Below are 19,496 nucleotides of genomic sequence, written 5' to 3'. Positions count from 1 at the left end.
AGTTGAGGTGCTGGCTAAATGCAGAAGTGAAGTGCTCTGCTGGGAATGAGCAGGGGCTCAATTAGAGTTAAAGCAGATAAACTGCTCTCACACAAATGAGATGAAGGTGCAGCCACCTCCTGAGACGAGGCACTGCCTGAGATTTGTACTCCGACACTGAGTGGGAAGCCAGGCACCATCTGTTTCCCGCTAAGACAAAGTTTTATTGGGAAGAGCAGAGCAAGTACCTTTTTTTTTTTTTTTTTTTTGTGGCATATTGCAACTGGTGAAGACAGTCACTAGATGGGGCTGTGCCTGAGAAATGCTCGTCAGACTATGATCTTGTGGCCAGATAACCTGACCTGTTGGAGTTGTAAGACTTTTTGTGAGTGACTTATTTAGGTGAGGAATCTTTCTTTTCAAGACTTGAGAAATAAACAGAGAGCTGAATTTTAATATTTACTTGACATCCCGAAGGCCATCTGCATTAAGGTTATGGAATCTTTAAAAAAAAAAAAAAAAGGGTAGTTTTATATGATCACAATTGGAGCAATGATGTTATTGTTTTACATATAGAATGACAGTAACTGAGAGCTGTATTACAGATAATTTTTGTGATTCTCTAGATAAGAGAAACTGCTGCGGATCAGTGTACCTTGCATTGCAGGCTAAAGCAAGGTTCATCCATACAAAGGCAATGTAATACCTATGCTAATCTACTTCTAGATTATATTTCAGCCACTTCTTTGATAGAAATAGGTTCATATATGATCATAAGGGCTGTCATTTTGATTTTGTGCTTTTAATTAATAGGACCCTAGTAAAATTCCAAGGTGGCTGAAAATTAACAAAATCTACTACCCAGACTTCATTGTCCCAGATCCAAAGGTAAGTGCCATCATAGTCATTTAACTACATTTTCCAGCCCTGATATAGCAATCTACTACATTTGAGTGTACAAATTGTCTGTGTTACAAGATTAGTTTTCATATGTGCAACAGGAAATAAAGCACAAGTTTTTATCTCTGAATCTTGCAGCTGCATTTGAGGCTAAGAGCTTCGTCAAGAAATCATACCTGCAGCACTTCTGGGAAATATTCTTGTGCATTAAGTGCCTTCCAGAAGTGAACTTTCTTTACATTTGAGGCATCAAAAATCTGACTTAAAACAGTTGAAGCACCACTGTAACCCAAAAGTTGCTGTAGTTTTACAAAATTTATCAGTAAGCTTTGCGCCATGTATGTCTGATTGATAGAAAAGGTGTTATTTAGAAATTGGCATTATGTATTAGATGAGGATCTCCGACTTGCTGAAATAAAATTTTCCTAATTAATGTGACCAAGAAGGTTTGTGTATATGGAATTCTGTGTGCTGGGGGGCGAGGGGGCGGTTACTGCAGAAGTAGAGGAACACAGATGTGTTAGAGTTAGTTCATGATACAATGCGGGAATGTGACGTGACTTCCTCAATGCTGTGTTTAGAAAGCCCCAGTGTGGGAGATCACAGGGGCTGAATTCTCCAAAGCTGAAGCTCACACTGCAGATGGGATTTCCATTCGCTTCCCTCGCTGCACCCGCATTCGAGATGACAAAGACTGGAAGACAGCCACCAACCTCCAGCAGCTTAAGGTAAATTAACGCAGTATGTCTGCAGCGTGTTCAAGAATAAGTTCTGATGACAATCTGTATTTAAAAAGACAAATTCTGATAGCAGGGTATGGTGTGAAGGTATTTGCCAACTGGTGCCTATAGTGGCATGTTACATTTTCCATTTATTCTAGGCTCAGGCTGTTTGCTGGATAATTTTGATGTGAATCTTACTCTTTCATGGGGCCTCTCGAGTCTCTTGAGCTGTTGTGTTGTGCACTTTCAGGAAAGTCTGTGCTGGCAGCTAGTTGTATCAGCGCTTGTAACAGCCTTCATGGTGAGGAATTTCCTTCCTGAAAGAGGTGACCTTTATTCTCTTAAGTGTTTATGGTCATTCGGTCTCCCATTAATTGCTGAGATTAGGGGAGGCATCTGGGAAGTGACAGAGGGTAGCCTGGCCCAGTTCCAGGGCACTGGGGCCAAATGGCAGTCAGCCAGGACCCCTGGGGCTGCCCCCACCCCACACAGCCCCTGCGCCTCCTTTGCTGATAGAAACCGCTTGGCTTGCTGCCATCCCCAGCAGTAAGTCAGCTGCTGATGAGCTCTGTTCTCCGTCTAGTTATTGTCGTTTGGGCTGTCTTCGCGCTGCCTACAGGGATACTGGCAGCAGATGTAAGCGCTGGTTGTGCCATCGAAGCAAGGAGTGATTCAGCCCACCTGCTGCCCAGCAGTCTTTCTGGCTCCCTATGCAGATAGGGGAGAGAAAGGTAAAATACCCTCTTCAGACAGACTCTTCCCTGAGCGAGCAATGGGAATTGCTCATTTTTCAGGCTAGGGAGGCAGGCTCTCAAGAGGTAGTCTGTCTTGCTCTGTAGTAGATCATGTAAATACGGCTCTTGGTACCTCCCTGTATGGCCTCCCTTAATGTCAAGCAGCTGGGTGGGATGCAGAGAGCGTGATCAAAGTCGACAGGAGAATGGCTACAAAAAAGTGCAGGAAGAAAAAGCGTATGAGCAAACACTTCAAGAGGGGGGGAACAAACAAGAGGAGACAACGCATTTATCAGAGACTTCACTGTGGCTAAAGGCAGTGCTTTGTTTCTGGTGGGACAGGAGCTGTACCAACTCTCCAAAGAGAAGGCTGATTTCAGTGTTGCTGCTGGGGAGGAAGATGAGTCCACGGCTGGCAGCAGTGGAGAGAACGAGGGAAATTCCAGGTCTTCCACACCACACAGCACTATTAAAACTCCCCCGAGCAAGTCACCTGCAAAAGCCCAGAAGCCGGAAGGTAAGATGGTGCTTGCAGGGAGAGGAGCCTCAGGGTGTGTTCTCTGCGTTTGGGGCAGGCTGGCTTTGGATCTTTGCCTTCCGTCAGATGCTTGAAGATCCCACAGCAGCTTTCACGTGCGCGTCAGGATTAATGGGCAAAACTGTTCAGACCCTTGGTTTGGCATGTGTCGTTTGTAGCGTGGATTGAAGGGCCACAGCTCTGAGGTGTGCTGGCATTGAGAAAAGATGGAAAGAGCACTGATGATGCTGTTCAGGTTGGTGCTTGGGCAGCTTATTTAGACAATAAAAGCTCTCTGAGACTATATGCTGTCTAGAACACGTATCTTTTACCTAGCAGAGTCTCAGTTATAGTTAGTACCAAAACTCCTTTGGAGTGATTTCTCTGGGACTGCAGTCCCTTTTAATCTTAGTAGATAAAGGTCCTTAGCTGTAAGTATAAGACTGGTCTGAACAGCAAACCTACTGCTCCCATTCCTGCAGATCACATGCCCTTTGGTTAGACATTTTTGGCCGTGAACCCAGTATTTAATTTTACTTGGATTAAATTCATGCATATAAATAGGGCACCTGGGTGGAGGGGATTTCCAGGTAGTAAACTACAAAGCTGTGAAATGAGTTTGCTTCACCAGTGCTTTCTCACTGGGGAATAACGTGAAGCAAATTTCTGAGCAGTCTCAAAAAGGCAGTGTGGTGACAGCAAGGAGGGACGTTGAACAGCAGCATCCTGGAGATGAGGCAGGAAAGGTGCCCTGGGCCATTTGCAGTAGTGAAATTTGTCTTACTAGGTACATTCTAACTCACGGATTTTCCAGAAAGGCCGGGGGGGAAGCCTTTTCCCTTTTAGTCTCTTCACTCTTTTCCCTCCAATTTAATATGTAACCAGTATCTGGACAGAGAGCACAAATGAAACACCTTTTTGTTTTTAGAGAGCAAAGCAGTCACTGGATCCCCTCAAAAATCAGAGGAGAAACGAGGGGAGAAGAGGAAAGCATCTGAGATGGAGGACAATGGAAAAAAGGTATGTACAGCTGGACAGCAACCGCTTTGGGGTGGGAGGAAGCTGAGGCAGTTTCCACTGTGTTCACTTTTGCCTTCCATCTGGAAAGTCTTTGAAAACTCCCTGTAGCAGCACGCTAAATTAAAATGAAATGTAAAGGCAGAAATAGCAGCAACAAGCGCCCTTGTAAAGGAAGCGAATGGCTGCAGCTCTTCTTGCCAGTCTGCAGAGTTGACAGAACTGGGTTTGTCCTGCTAAAGGCCAATACTCTCTTCACCCACCAACAGTGTCCTGTTCCACAAAGTGCTGTGATGGCTGAGCGGCTGCTCTTCCTGACTGCTGCACGTGGAAGAGTTGGGAGCTGTAAAGGCAGAGAACTGTCCTTTCTAGTCCTTTGTGGAGCAGATTGTAGGAGTGTATTAAGAATCACTGAGCTATAGTTTCCCGATAAGCCTGGAGTAGCTATTTTGATGTAAACAGCAAGCCCCCTCCCAGGGCGGTTATGTTCTACTTTACCTAAGAAGCACCAGCTTGTAAAGGCAGAGACATTAAGATCGTGTTTACTGGACCACATCAGCATCACCACCAAGGGGAATGATGGGGTAATAATTCCCTTTAGCTAGGGAAGCACTGTTCAGCTGTAACATCTGGCTTTCAGAGGAACTGTTTGGCTGTTGCTCTTGGGTATGATTTAATGGCGGTCCAAAGGGCAATTTACAGTTATTAGGTGTGGGATTAGAGTGATAACCTTGGGAACTGTGAATGGACTCGTTTACGCCTCAAAGAATTTAGTGTAATTTCCAGACCAATGTAATGTTTTTCCCAACCTGTGCTTCTTATCCTCTTTCACAAAATGCAGCCACTGCTGGACATATTCACAGGTGTGAAGCTGTACCTATCGCCCTCTGTGAAGGACTTTGACAAAATTCGGCGGTACTTCATAGCATACGATGGGGATCTTGTGGAAGAGTTTGACACAGCCTCAGCAACGCATGTGATAGGGGACATTGATGAGAACCCCGGTGCTAAGCGTGTGTCTCCCAACTGGATCTGGGAATGCATCCGGAAACGGAGACTGGTAGCCCCATGCTAGGAGTGTGGGGCAGCTGACCAGTCTTGACACAAGACTTCCCTGAAGGGAACAGCTGAGAGCTAGGTAGGTGGGAGAAATGGTGAGATTCCTCTGTGGAGACATGGATAGAAATAAAATGCCCAAGTCCATCGGAGGTAGTTATTAAGATCCATAGCGACCCTACGGAATGAATTAAAACGACTCACTGAAGAAATGTCACTGCTGAATCCATTTTTCTGCCCATAATGTAGACCACTGCACTTATATAGGTGCTGGTTTAGTCTCCTTGGGTTTTTAAAGTTTGGGTATTTTTATAGATAAAGAAATAAAACTGAAGCAGTTTCTCCTTTGCTGTCAGGACTTATTTTCCACAGGTTATTCTGTGCTGGACAGGAAAACCGACCACCCAAGGATGTGAAACTAGTGGCTGTATTGCCAGAATAATTTTGCTGCATGGCTACAATTTACGTGAAGGACATGAATCCTCCTTTTGACTTTTCTTTCTCATCTGTTAATGTTCAGTACAGGTCTGTATCCAGGAGCAGTTTACACCCCTGCTGTAGGTTTCATATTAAAACTAGGACACCAAATAAGCTTCCATTACAGCAACTGCTGTAGCATTATCCAGGCATCCCCTTGGAGTGTTTGTTTTCTAGAATATGCTGTTCATGTCTTCTGCTCTACGTATTTCAACAAGGAAAAGCTCAGAACTCTGCCATCTGGATCTTTTAGGATAGTTGAGAGACCCTCCTCATCTGAAGTTGGTCAAAACTACTGCAAGTACTTGAATATTAATGATATAAAGAAGATAAGTTAAAATGAACCCCTGTTTCTAAAACATAATTACTTTGCAAATGACAATGTGCAGTTGCTGAATAACTCTGCATGAGTATGCTGAGAGCAGGTGTATGTTATGAAAGGAAAAGTCAGTTGCCCACTTCACTGGTTCCCTTAGTCTCAAGGGGACAGAGTAATGTTGTAAATTTGTAATATTCACAAAGGTAAGACTGTACTGCTAAAACGCTAGTGTTTTCAGGTAACTTTTTTACTTCAACTTCTGTACCTGTACCCCATCCTCTAATGATATGTAAGCACCTGGTACCCCAAGCCTTTTCTGGCTGAAGTTCAGAAGTAGCTGTAGGATCTCTGCTTTCTCCTAGCCTGTTGGCAACAGAGGCAGAAAACAAGGTTAACTAAATCACATTTCAACTTTATTATAAAATTATAAACCAAACTTTTGTACCAAAACTAGTAAGTTTAAGCATTATAGTACCAAGAGGATTTAATAGAGAATAACATGCTATTTCAAGTAGAATATTAACTTTTAAAATATTTAAACTATGTACAGTGTACATAAAGCACATAAATATTTCCATTTTCTTTATTAGTTCAGGTCATTATATGCCTTTGGATCATGTATCAGTTTCCTCCAGGTTTTGATTTTCCTTTAATAACAATCACATCCATAGTAGCAAATCCGTTTTTGCAAGGGAAACACTGTAGTCAGGAAGAAAAGAAAAAAGAGTCCTCCCTTCAGAAAGCACATTTCAGTGTCATATGGTGGGTACATCTTCTCAATTCTTAAAATTTCAGGCATTGATCTACACCTGATTTATCTGCTGTAGAAAATAAGCCTACTCTCTACAAGTAAAAGTACATCTGTCCACAGGGGAATAATCTCCTTCCTGCTAAATTCCCCCAGCCCTGAGTTTATTGAAAAATATGACAACACGAATTTTCACAGTGAATTTACTAGATGAGGCTGTTCAACACTTTGTGTGTGTATTCCTGTACCTCTTAAAGAGGTCCCGGTGAACCTCTTGCAGAGTAAATACAGTTACTGCTTACCTGCAATTTTTTTTTTTTTTTTTTTTTAAAATGGTGCCTTGAAGTTGACCAGGATTTTTAGGTAAAACTCCAAATTTTTAGTTCAATAAACCTCAGCAGCTCTTGCATTTTTGTGGGGTTCAGAGACCACCTCAACAGTGCAGAGGTTCTGCTACCTACCGAGTAACAGATTTCTTCATCTTAAGTCCTTTTTCATTCCAACTTGCAGAAACGTGACCCTCCACTCCAGGCCAGTTGAGGAGTTGCTACTGATGCACTATTCCATGTTAAAGATTACAGAAGTTTAATTTCCTGTTAACATATATTACCATTTATTGCAAAAGCAGATGGCTTTGGTGTTCATTTCTGTAACTGCACTTCCACTACTCCAGAAGCTGTAAGTGGACACTTGGTTTTGATGCTGTTCCTCGCTGGCAGCCATGCAGAGATTCCGTCTGAACACTAAGTGATCACCCCCCCCCATAAAAGGGAAAGCTGTAGACAGGAAGAAAACCTGCAGCAGAAGGTACTCAACTTCACAAGTGAAGTATGCGGTCCCACAGTGGCAGAAAACTTAAGGCATCAAGATTCTGAAACTTAGCTGTGTTACCAGCCGAGCGGACTGAATGCTTGCAGGCCACTGAGGGAACAATACGTGTTACAATTTTCTCTAGCAAGGCTTCCAGATGAGGAGAGCCGTAAGGGCTTGCAATCATCATGTATCAGACCACAGAAGCTCTTCTCCGCCCTCACAAGTAGAAAGAGTACACAATAAATTGCTTTTGATAAGCAGTCTGAATGTAACAGGACTGTAAAGTTGAGTGAAGGGGAGGATAAGGGGGAAGCTGATTAGGAAACAGAAGCACCTGCTATGATGATCCCTCATCTTATTGATTCAAGGGAGCCAGTTTGCTTTCTTTCATGTCTCCCCTCTAAAAAAGAAAAAGTCACCTGTACTTAAATACGATTGTGTAGCAAATGGAATCCTTCCTACTCTTTAGCTGTATGTTTTGCACACTAAACCCTCCAAAGCCTCAAGCCTTAGATTCGTAATTCCTTAATCAAGTGAAGTCAGTTCAGTTTTAAAACAATTGCTGGCACATACTGTAAGGAAGCCTGTGAAGTCAAAGGAATCAACAACTGTCAAACTAGAAATCTCCCTCTGGCTGGCATGTAAACAGAAAACCACCACCACACAAGGTAAGGCCGTATGTTTCACAGAGTCTCATTCCCCTTCCATTTTCCAGTAATACAAAGTCCATCTTCAAATAAAATGATACATTTTTCCACAATTGCACTAGGCTAGAATTATGCTTATTCTGAACATGGAAATCAAGGCAGTCTGCCTGTCCTGCAAGCATAAAAATTTAACATTAAATTAAAAAAGAAAACCACCAAAATTAACAAGCACAGTACAATTTTAATCTTTGAAAATAAAGTCATTCCTGGGTGTATAGCCTCAGCAGCAAAACAAATGTCCCTTTTTGAGATCCCAGTCCACTTTTGTTTATTATTCAGGGGAAAATACAAAGCCTCTGCATCTGATCTTGGTGGTGGAAAGCCAAGCATCCATCTGTCACCAACACTAATGGATCAAGTTATTCTAGAATGGAGGTTGTTAAAGATTTCTGTGTCTGCTGCCATCAGTAAGCTCCGGGGAGTCCAGGCACTGTGGTGTAAAGCACGATAGTGGGAAGCACACAGCCAGGCACGGCTCAAGTAAGAACGATTTTCCCCAGGCTTCATCCTTCCCTCACTTCCAGCAGGGCCCATACGCTAATCTCTGACCTAACTATTTGTAGGGATTTTGACCATCCCTCTAACAGCAGATGAGGCTTTAAGGCATCACCAGTCTTCCTTACACACACTTAGGACTTAAAGACGTGGACAGCCCGTATCACATACTGCCTGCATATGGGACATTCGCTCATCCGCTTCCCACACTTGGTGCAAGTGACCATGTGGCCGCATTCCAGCAGGACACAGTCGATGGGTGCGTCCATGCAGATTTTGCAGAGGTTGTCCTCCGTGCCAGAGAGCCCAGCGCCACCTGAGTAAACAAGAGACCACGGTTTGCACAAGAGAAGGAAAGGTATGTCATTTTTGTGCAATCTCTGAGTTGTCTTTATTGAAGGGCTTCCTAATGTACACTGAAGGTCTGACAAAAATTCCCCTTGCTTCTACACTAATGTGGATAGATCTGTTCCATCTGGCGAGGAGCAGAAAGTTTTAGTTTTTACACGGTATTTTGTGTGTCGTAAAAACAGAAATACCACTGAGATTCTTAGCAATGAGGCAACTGAAGCAACATTAAGAATGTCACTTACCAGTTTGATCGTCAGTGTCAGAAACTGCAACATAAGAAGAGAAAGTTATTTGGTGTGAATAAGAGAAGCTGGGAAAAAATTTACTCAAGTGGTACTATTAAGCAGGAGATGAAAGCCTTGAGGGGAGATTACTAAACCAAGACTGTTTCTTGCTTATCCCCATGCAGAGGTTCAAGCTGATTCTCTGATCAGGTTGAGTTGTTCAACTGGCAAGAAACCTTCTCTTTCACCGAGCTTCCACAATAGCTAAGGCTTCACAAAGACAAGCAACAATCTGAAGTGATTTCTCCATTTTTAAGACAGTCTTGGAATTTATGCAGTGTTTGGCTTCCTAGAACCACACTTTCAGTAGCCCTTTGTGCCAATTTCTTTGGTGTTATGTAATCTCACCAATATTGTTGAGCACAGCTGAGACATGCACAAGCAACAGTAATTAAGAGAAAAGGATAAATTCTATTAAAAGCATAAGATAACAGTGAAAGAATTAAAACCAAAGCAGTTGTCTTAAATCTTTTCTCATTCATAGAGGACAAAGCTTAGAGAGACGTGCATTGTTAGAAAACAATGCCACTTTGGACAACACTGAGAAACAAACCTATATATGAAATCAAAGCGTTAAAGTATGTTTCTCTTGTAAATAATGTACAAGTATATGTACTTTTTAAACTAATCACCTAGAATTGCAAACTGGCACCTGAAAGTCAAGCCAGATACATTCTCTGTGCACCTCTATCACGCCACTGTCCCCTCATCAGTCAACTGTGCAGGCCCAGCAGGAGCAGGTAGTGCACAGGAGGAACACTCTCGTGATCAAGAGGACAGAGCCAAACCCCAGATAACCACAACTGTTCAGCAGTAGGAGCCACTGGCACTGAGCACATGCTCGCTCTGAATTGCCTGGCTGCTTTTTGGTGGCATTTTCCAGCTAGAGCAGAGCATTCTCCTGCTCGCTTTGCCAGTTCCCGTGAGTCAATAGTTAAGGGCTCACCCCAGCATTTACAGTCATCCGTCTACAGTCCCACATCAGCTGTTCTGCAGGTGATGCAGTGACCAGCGTGATCTGCCACTACTATACAGAATCCTGAGATGAAGGGTGCACAGTTCTCATTTGTTGCTACTACAGGGAAGTCACTCTCCAGAGCTACCATAATGCTCTCCTCTGAAACAGCTACACACAGTGGTGAGTGGAGTTAAGCTACTTTCACTCTAACTTGTGTGTCAGAAGCACTCCCTCTGTTCTCCTCACTTGCACGAAACAGAAATATAAGTTCTGTTCCCTTCTGCAACTGTCCGTAGAAAGGAAAAACCCGGAAAACAAGCACGTTTGCTAAGTTTCTTACCTAAATGTTGAAGGTCTTTCTCTTTATAAAGACGAGTCACCCTCTCTAGCAGCTCCCACTTTTCACAGCAGCCTTTGTAGTTGACAAAGTTGCGAGCAAGAATTTCCTTCAGCTGTCGCACAGAGAGCGCATTGATGTCTCCAATGCTTGTTAGATCAGAGAGAGAAGCCTTCCTCCCCAGCACCAGGTTATCTTCTGAGTCGGTAGACTGAAAGGGAACAAAGATGGAATGATTCTTTCCCTCAACACCTTGTGCTACAATTTAAATCAACTTCCAACGTGTGCACTAGAAGGAATTCAAGTTTGGATGTACATATAACTGTGATTACTCTGTGAATTCCTCCATCTATCAGAAACACAAGTCCTAGGATGGAAATAAACGATTTCTATTATAGTGTCCAAGTGACACCAGGACAAGATCATGCCAAAGAAAGGGGTTGATTGGATCTGCCAGTGGTCAGTTTGAATTACTGTTTAGCCACCCATCTCTCTGCAGTAATGATTCTTTGGTAGCAAATAACAGCCTAGAAAACTCGGTATTCCTTTTCATCTAATTCCAGGACACACAAACCTGTGTCTCCTCCTCTGTTGGTGCTTCTGCTGCATTCTCAACTCCTGTCATACCGACTTGGCTGGGAGGCACATAACCGTTTGCCTAGAAGAGGAAACAAAGCTTTCACCAACAGCATATCTCTCAGTGTCCAAAGGGAATAAGCTCAACAGTTCAGCACAGCTGCAAACCACGTCCCCTGGAAGGATGAACTGTAGCACAAGGTAAAAGCCAGGCACACTCACAGAACTATCTTCTGTGCAGGACTTATAAAAACAAATAAACTTTAAGCAAGCAAAACTCTTTGAAACTGAAGTGCAACATCTGACCCTTTAAAGCCCTGCTTTATTTAAACCCTGATAGACTTCTTGCACAGCAAAATCCCACGTGATGTTCTTGTGAGGCTGGATCAGGTGGAGACCAAAATTATACACACACACATATATATATATATGCAATCCTTCACTGAAGTGGCTGCAATGTGTGACATTGTGTGGTATCACAGCTCTGATGGCACATCGAGTATCTGTGCAAGGCTCTGTATAATATTCCTCTGTAACCCAGCTCAAAGGCTCCAGGCCTTCTTCAAAGTAACTGTAGAGAAGAACCTCTTCAGGTGGGTTCTAGACTAGACAAATAGGCGATACTAAGTGAAGGACCAGCAGCAACAACGCTGGAGAACGAGCAGGGGCAGCTGCTTTAAGCACTTAATAAAACTAAAGAACTGCAGTGTAATTCTAGCTGACTTGCCCTCAGCAGCTGGGATTCCCCTCTGTGGTATCCCTACTGACAAAGGAGACTGTAAAGTTACCATCCTACTTATCTAAGTGGCAACTTGTTAACATTTACAATGCAAAAGAATAACAATAATGATGAAAGAGCCTGAAATGTAGCTGGATCTCATGCAAGTCGAGACAAGAAGCTGAAAAGTACCATGGTGCGTAAGGGAAGATGACAGAGCTGAACATGCGGGTAAAAACTGAGATGGCAATATCCAGAAAACAAAAGCCTGAAAAGGCCTTTTAATGGTTTGTAATAAACATCCTCCCAGGACAACTCTTTTGTACTAGATGCATCTGCTGAGGAAGCAGAAGGTACATATACTTTCACAGCTCTGGTCCGCAGGAAACTGAATACACCTAATAACTTAGTAATAGAACTCGGAGCAGATGTCAAACACTGAGTAAATTTCCCATACCAGATAGCAGAAAGACAAACAAAGCAAAGTCAATAAAAAATAATTAAGCTCAAATGCCCCTGACAGGGTTCATCAGAACTGCAGAGTTCATCATAAACTGAAGACTAACAACAGCCTTGGGTTTTGTCTTCTATTCATCTTGGTGCAGGAGATGTCAAAAACCTCACCCACCTCACAATCATCTTTTGCAGCAGTTTCAAACCCATGGTTACTTTAAATTGTGCTTGCTGTCTTGCACATGAAGTAGAGAACAATAATAACCATTTCATCTAACACCTACATAGAACTGTCAGAAAGTTGTCAACATCAACACACAAGGTAGATCTCTGCACCAACACAGACACCAAGTACCAAAGGAACCAGTCACAAGAGCATCTAGCGGCAATGGCAAGCGTGGACCAGAGCACTAGAGAAAACACATCTCAAACCAGTTATGTTTTTCTCCGAGTGAGGGTTCAGTGCATTCAACACTGCCCACCAAATTAAATTCCACTAATGTAGAAATGGAACGGCACATCAGAGTTGGTGCAGCAGCAAGGCAGTGTAAAATAACTCATCTTATTTTCCTAATTATCCTATAGGAACATGTGAGGTCCTCACTCCAAAACCTGAGAAGAGCATGTATGAAGCGCAACTGAAGTATTTTGTCATCTGTTCTAAACAGAAGCCCCCCTTGCTTTTTAAGCAGGCATCTTTAATGTAAAATTTTTTTGGCACATTATCTACTTGGAAAACCTCATGCAACACCTTAGTAGTTAATCCAGAACAAGAAATGAATGAGTTTGCAAAAGATGCTTCTGGCTAGGGACTGTACCTGTTGATGTTCCTGAGCTGGCGAACTTGAGATGGGATCTGCAGACACGGGAGACGCATCATGTGAGGTAGACGATGCTATGCTGGTTGGTGGGAGAATCACAAAGTCTGGCTGTCCAGAGGCACTAGTATTAAATGGATTTGTTCTTATCTGATCTTCCTGGGTAATGACAGGCTGCTGGCCAAGAATCAGCAATACCAGGTCCTCCTTTTCACGACACAACTCTGTGGAAATCTCACGGAGTGCCAAATAGTCTCGCAGATCCTTCACCTTCATTTTTATCAACTCTTCCCGTTGAAAAGCTGTGGCTCGGAAACGCTGGCATAGATGGCAGAGAAGAGGACCACCTTCCGGCTGGTTTGAGCAGGACATACAAAAATTCTTCTTACAGTCCAAGCAGATGTGCTGGTAAAGAGAAGGGAACAGAATCAAACCAGTCCACCATGACCTGAGACAGAGGTACACAACGACTGCAGGCAGTGTTCCCCTACCGTCTGGAAGCCAAAGTAAGTAATAGCCTCTGTTAAAGCATACCAAACCTAATTTATGAAAAAGTACGAAGTATGTTACTCATGTTCCTAGATGAGGAAAAGGATTGCTCCCATGAGCAGATCATTAGATTCTTCATAGTTTTTAAAAAAGCACTATTTACACTACATTTACTCAGAATGAAGTACTATATTCCTAAACAATTCCCTCAAATGACAGGAGTTTTCTGCGCCTTATTCCAGACCTGTTCATCCAGTTTAAGCCGCAGATGAAACCAGGAGATACCTATGAGGCAGCAGACTTTCAAGTAAATTACAGCTAGCTGTGCATTGCTTTATAAAACAATGAAATATCATTAAGAAAGCTCTAGCATTGGAGGGAAGTACTTAAAACCATTTCTCTATTGCATAAATTTAATACTTACTATGAGAAACCTCCCTCCCCCCCTTTTTTTTCCACTACAATTTGCTGCAATCACTAAATGAATCTTTTTCTCACCGTAAGAGGAAAAGGAAACAGCAAGGCTTGCAGTGTCTGACAGCCATCAAAGAATTCAACATTTATTTACACAACAAAAATAGCCAGCTTATGTTGAAAATAACATGCAGGCTGTATGCCAGTTAGGTGCTAGACAGAAAGTGTTGGAAGTTTTGGAAATATTAGGCCCCAGATGTTTAAAAACTTTACAGATTAAATTCTGTTGTTTAATGTTTGTATTTTATTCTGTTCTGGTCTGGTCACTCAGGGCTCGATTTTCAGAAGTTCCAAGCACTCACAGTCCATGTTGACTTCTGCAGAAACTTGACTGTTCAACACTTTGGAAAGTCAAATTCTACATTTTCCAATAGGAATAGCAGCAGAACAGCCGCATTATGCGCCTTTTAAAAAGTCCTGAGGGAAGAAAGAACTGGTTTTAGTGCTGGTTAAAAATGCTAATTCACAGTCTCCGAGAAGACAAGCATCTCTATGAAATCCTGACCCTTCAGAGCTATGCAAGGAAAAATACACATGCAGAGTTGGAGAAGCAACAAATACAAAACTCAGGGACAAAAAAAAAAGTTTCATTAATTGCTTCTAGTGATTAAACAACATTTTTAACTTCACAGTTCAAAGAAAGCAGATGTTTCTCATGTTTTAAAAGGTGTAAATACACTACTTGCTTACGTAAGCTCCTTGTGATCCCCTTCACAGCCTGGCAGCCCCCTTGGCCCACGCACACCCTTACAATTATAACTGACAGACTTCTCATTTAGACCCTGTAATAGACTTATAATGACAGTTAGTGGAAAGAATCCCAATTTCCTGCCTAAGCATTTTAAGACATGAAAATTTCTACCGCAGAGAGACTCTCTGGTCATGCAAACTTGAAACTGCGTCTCAAAATTGCTGTTTGGGGGCCTGCCAAGTAAAAGTGACTTTCATCAATCACAAAGCAACACAGGATGGGCAATTTCCACATACCATCCAGTTTTGAGAAGTTTTCCTTAACATGGTCATTATAAAAAACATTAGTATGTAACTGACTTTTTTGACCCTACGATTGCAGGAGCAATACGGTTCCTTGGGAAATTTTCAGGGCAGAGACAGGAGCTACTGGTTGTGCATGTGTCTGGAGCAGGGGAAAAAATGTTCCACAAAGGCAGAGTAATGGAAAAGAACCCCACTGACAACACTTTCCCCTCTCTCAATCACCCATCTCTGACAGGGGAGAAACCAGAAGAACTGAGGGGGGAAAAAAAAAAAACAAAACCCAAAACAACCAACCTTGCTTTACTCTGGCAGGGGGATGCCTCCCCTGTGCTCTGCAGACCGTCCAGCTGGCTCCAAAGGGAACCACTGTACGGCCAAGGACCTTCCAGCCAGAAAACCCCTATTTGAGTACTTACATGTTTAGATATCATGTAAGCAACCACAGTACAAGGACTGCATGATCCATCATGGGTTCTTTGCAAGAGATCAACAGTAATAATATGAGTCTGCCTTAGTTATCAAATGATACATTTGAGAAGTCAAAATAAAACCAGCCATGTCTCTGGCTTATCAGTTCCCCACTAGGATTCATCTTCAGAGAAAAAAAATTCCCCAGCCTGTATCTGAGCATCAAGTATTTAAACATGCACAGAAGCTGTTTGCCAAATCTCAGTATTAAGCAGCTTTTACAGCTTCGTTGAACTCTAACTGAAAGGGCAATGCTTGAAGACCCCTGTCTCTTCAGAATGATTAGTTTCAAATGTTGTTGTAAATTAAAACCTGTTACTAAAAGGTCAGACTACTTTTGAATGATGCTTACTAACTGGCAGCACAATCACAGGATGGTCAAACAGAAGTGAAATACTTGGAATCAGAAGTCTGTCCAGAATGGAAGCTGCTCCTGGTTGGTTGCTCTAACAGCTAGTCTCCCAGAGATACCAGGATGGGACTTTGATACACTTGGCTCCTGTGTGCAGGATAAAATGAAGAAATGCCAACATTCAAGCTTTCACTACAGCTACTGTTGTTCGGGTTGGTGGTTTTTTTTTTTGTTTTTTTTTTTTTTAAATCTTACACTCTGTCTTGCCAGGAGCTGCTTCTGTAAGTATGCAAAGGAAAGCATCTTCCTGAAAATGTCAGCCAACTTAAGGCACTGACATCAGAAAACGGGGGAGAAAGGAATAACAATCTGACATACCCACGGAGGATGCCTGCCATAGCTTTCTACCATTAGAGAGGGAAATGAAGAATACTTGTTTTAAATTTAAAAGGTTTTGTGGAATCAGTTTGCTGCAGAAAACCAAGATCAAAAAGTCATCTAAGAGAAGGAAAACACAAAAAAACTCTTGAGATTTTTTGCTACCGTGATTAAATTTTACATCCTTTAAAGATGCTCCAACAGTTACTTGAAAGCATCTTGTAAGTACATACTCCATTCAAATGTACCCTACCCTAATCCTTTTAGTAGGTGCCATGTTATATGAAAATTAAAATACAACTACAATAAAAGATCAAGTACCTAAGATACCCTCATTCTGCTCTTTGGGATTTTCTTTGTTTGTTGGTTGGTTTGGGGTTTTTTTTAAAGTAACATAGGTTTTCCTTAAGGTCACCAATGTGGAAGGAAATTAATTTTCATCCATTGTGTTTCAGCATAAACATTAACTGGACACTACAGTTCAAAGGTACTGCCTCTCCTGGGAGAGAATGCAGAGTTTTCAGTGCTTTCATTGCCGCAATGTGAGATTTCATACGCTTCTTGGTTCATATCAAGAATTAAAGAATTAACATGGCTTACAAGCATGTCAGTGGTTTATAAATTATGTATTCAGCTCGCTTCTGGAGACCAAGCACTGCTGGATAAGCTCTAGCAGACCTTCCTGCAGCTGTTTAAGCATTGCCACCTGTAGCCAAGTAGCTCAAGTCAGTCCCAGGGATTACTGCTCAGTAGTTGTGGTGGCAGCAGAAAGGTGGAAGAAAGGGTTCAGAGCCCCCTTTCACAATGCAGAATATAAACCTCAAACTCATTTTCATTGATAGTCTGCACTGAACGGGAGCAGCTGAGACACAAGCACACATTGTACTCTGCTGCCCCAGTTACACTGACAGCCAAATCCGGCAGAAAAACAGGGAAGTGTGCTGGGGGCAGAAACATCTTAAATTGCTTCAGCAGATCCTCTACAACTTGCACACCAGAGCTTTACCTAGCCCCAATCAGCCAGTATGTTTTCACATACCTGCAGTGGTACTAAGCACTAAACTTCTTGCCACAACGTTTTCTTTTTTTTTTTTTTTTTTTTAAAAAAAAAAGGGACATTAATGTTTTTAAATAACAAATTTTAAAACTCATGTCCAAGCTGGTGCTCCTTTAAGTGATCAGAAGTAGTTTGGCTTTCTTCTTTCAGCGCCTGGGAAAGCCAAGGTTAATGACCACATTTCCAGTCAGCTTTAACTACATCTGCTAATTGCTTCTGTGTCCTTAGTCATTCTTTCGCAAAGGCAAGCTGTCTTTTCCCATATGGTATATCCTCAAATCAGAGGCCTCTAACATGTACCCCTTTCTCTTCAAATTGGCTTTTTGTAATTAAATGGAAGTCAGATGGCATACTGCAGTCAAACTGAACGCTGCCCTAAGTCAGCAGCGCAGGAGAAGATGTTTGCGACTCACCTTCCTGGAGGAGTTGTCGAAGTGCACCCCGCAGGCTTTGCAGCTCTGTTCGGCAGCAGTGGGAGAAGGGAAGGAGCTGTACCCGGGATTGGAATAGGCTTGGGCTCCGGCTCCCTGCTGCGGCTGTGGCTGCATCTCTTCAGGTGAGCCATCCAGACAAAACCAATTACAGCAGCTTGCCCACATAGTAACTGAAGTGGAAAAGAGACACATTAGAAATTACATGGGAAACAATCTGTCAGCTAAAGTGAGAACAAAGCATAAAATGCATATTTAAATTTCCCACCAGCAATTCAGTTTTGACAGTGTGTTTTTAAGTTTTGCTCTTTCCTCTAACTTACAAGCACTTGCGAAAACCACACACCCAGTCCAGCATAGTATGCCTTTTGTGAGAAATAACAAAGTTCAGGATAGTTATTACTGGAATTTCTTAGAGTTAAGAGATTACAGCAAAGAGAAGATAAAATTTATGTTCCAGTTGCCTGGATGAGATTCTACGATCAAGCTGGCTGTAACAGGCTGTCTCTATTCCACATAAACATACACTTTTTTTTTTTGTGCATCTGAAAAAGCAAACAGAAGCTCAAAGTATGTCTCGTGTTATTTAAATAAAATCAGCAGCAAGATCATAGATGGCTATTCTTCAATTTTATTCTAAATCTCGTTACGGATTTGCAGCTACAAATCTAAAAAGATAAAACAAAAGGACAGTGGAGCCACTGATTTAGTATATGCCAGTTCTCAACTGAATTTGCAGCATTACAAGGCTAAATCATCCCACAGCAAGTAAATGTCAGTAACATTTAAAAAAAAAAAAAAATCAAATACTAGCTTCCGGTAACTTACTTGGGAAAATAATTGCATCCGAGACACATAATCACTTGTTGGGGTTTTTTGCAAGCCAAATAATGATATATATACACTTACCTAAAATCCTAACAGTCCAGTGCAAAATGCAACAGTTTTGGAGTCTTCTAAGACCACCCATGCAGCAGTACTCCAGAAACACACTGCTAGAAACTTGCTTTCGGGAGTTTACAAAGAAATCAGAATTCATCTGGGCATTCAGTTTCTAGAGCATACACCATGTGTCATCGCTTACTGGTAAACAGAATACAAATTGCCTCCTCTGCATTTCTGCACTCACACTGTAGTTCCTGGGCTATGTTTCTTTTAGGTCTTAAAAATCAGGTCCATCGCTGATAGCATTCAGCAACTGCTCGATTTTATAAACTTCTGGAAATAAAACATCTCTCAGCTACACAACCAGTTCATTTCTTTTGCCTCAATAAGCATTGCCACTGTAAAACTCCAGATTCCCAAGGGAAGGGGGCTGGTATGAGTCCTAAAGGTTATTTGGTATAATATACTAACATACCGCTCTGTTGGGTTTGGTTTTGTTTTGTTTTAAGCTATGTTAAGTCTTTTGGGTTGATGTACTTGAATTGGGAAGCTTTTGCAGTTTGGTGCAGTTCCAGTATCTGTAGCTTTAGTGGCATCTTTAATCCTTTCAAAATCTAGCTGAATTTGGCTCGTCAAAGTTCCTGCTGTCACTGCAGTGGACATATGCCTTTCAAAATCCACAATGGTGAGCTTACCAACAAGCTCTACCCTGCAGGCTCAGCAGATTTTAATGTGTAAGTGAAAATCTACAGAGTCAATGACACGATAAACAATTCTTAGTGTAACTGATGTGCACAATGCTATAGTGTAAATCGCATTTAGACTGGAAACTACATCTCTAATAACAGAACAGTAACAGACAAAAAGGAGCACCAGCTGGCTGCTGGAAGGACAGGGGCAACCAAAGCTACGGCAGAAAGAAACAGAGCGCAAGACTATTATTATATCTGTGATATCAAAGACATCAAACGCTGATTCTATCAAACA

The 19,496-nt window shown here is 42.1% G+C and overlaps 2 protein-coding genes across 2 annotated transcripts in view; one reads left to right on the top strand and one right to left on the bottom strand.

Moving 5' to 3' along the window:
* LIG3 (ligase III, DNA, ATP-dependent) overlaps positions 1-5,265 on the top strand; it is a 15,240-nt gene extending 9,975 nt beyond the window's left edge. The window contains exons 15-19 of the mRNA XM_009885137.1: positions 793-867; positions 1,461-1,607; positions 2,678-2,852; positions 3,781-3,872; positions 4,711-5,265. Of these exons, the coding sequence (XP_009883439.1) occupies positions 793-867; positions 1,461-1,607; positions 2,678-2,852; positions 3,781-3,872; positions 4,711-4,944 (723 nt within the window). The 3' untranslated portion in view covers positions 4,945-5,265. The remainder of the gene's footprint in view (positions 1-792; positions 868-1,460; positions 1,608-2,677; positions 2,853-3,780; positions 3,873-4,710) is intronic.
* A 2,946-nt stretch (positions 5,266-8,211) lies between these two features.
* On the bottom strand, positions 8,212-17,797 carry RFFL (ring finger and FYVE-like domain containing E3 ubiquitin protein ligase). The gene is made up of 6 exons (XM_009885135.1): positions 17,607-17,797; positions 12,980-13,384; positions 10,989-11,072; positions 10,418-10,625; positions 9,078-9,101; positions 8,212-8,800 (listed from the first exon to the last, which is right to left on the bottom strand). Exons 1-6 carry the CDS (start codon positions 17,790-17,792, stop codon positions 8,619-8,621), a joined length of 1,089 nt encoding a protein of 362 aa, XP_009883437.1. The 5' UTR covers positions 17,793-17,797; the 3' UTR covers positions 8,212-8,618.
* Positions 17,798-19,496: the final 1,699 nt, after the last annotated feature.

This window comes from Charadrius vociferus, unplaced genomic scaffold (genome assembly GCF_000708025.1).
Source record: "Charadrius vociferus isolate BGI_N301 unplaced genomic scaffold, ASM70802v2 scaffold54, whole genome shotgun sequence".
Lineage (NCBI taxonomy): Eukaryota > Metazoa > Chordata > Aves > Charadriiformes > Charadriidae > Charadrius > Charadrius vociferus.
The sequence above is the reverse complement of the archived record's forward strand: the minus strand, read 5'-3'. Positions and strand labels throughout refer to the sequence as shown.

Coding starts and splice junctions, on each gene's coding strand:
- RFFL (XM_009885135.1), bottom strand. CDS start 17,792: ATGTGGGCAAGCTGCTGTAATTGGTTTTGTCTGGATGGCTCACCTGAA. Junction 11,073..12,979: donor CAGCTCAGGAACATCAACAG/GTACAGTCCCTA, acceptor TTCCTCTTCTAG/GCAAACGGTTATGTGCCTCC. Junction 9,102..10,417: donor GAAAGACCTTCAACATTTAG/GTAAGAAACTTA, acceptor CTTATGTTGCAG/TTTCTGACACTGACGATCAA.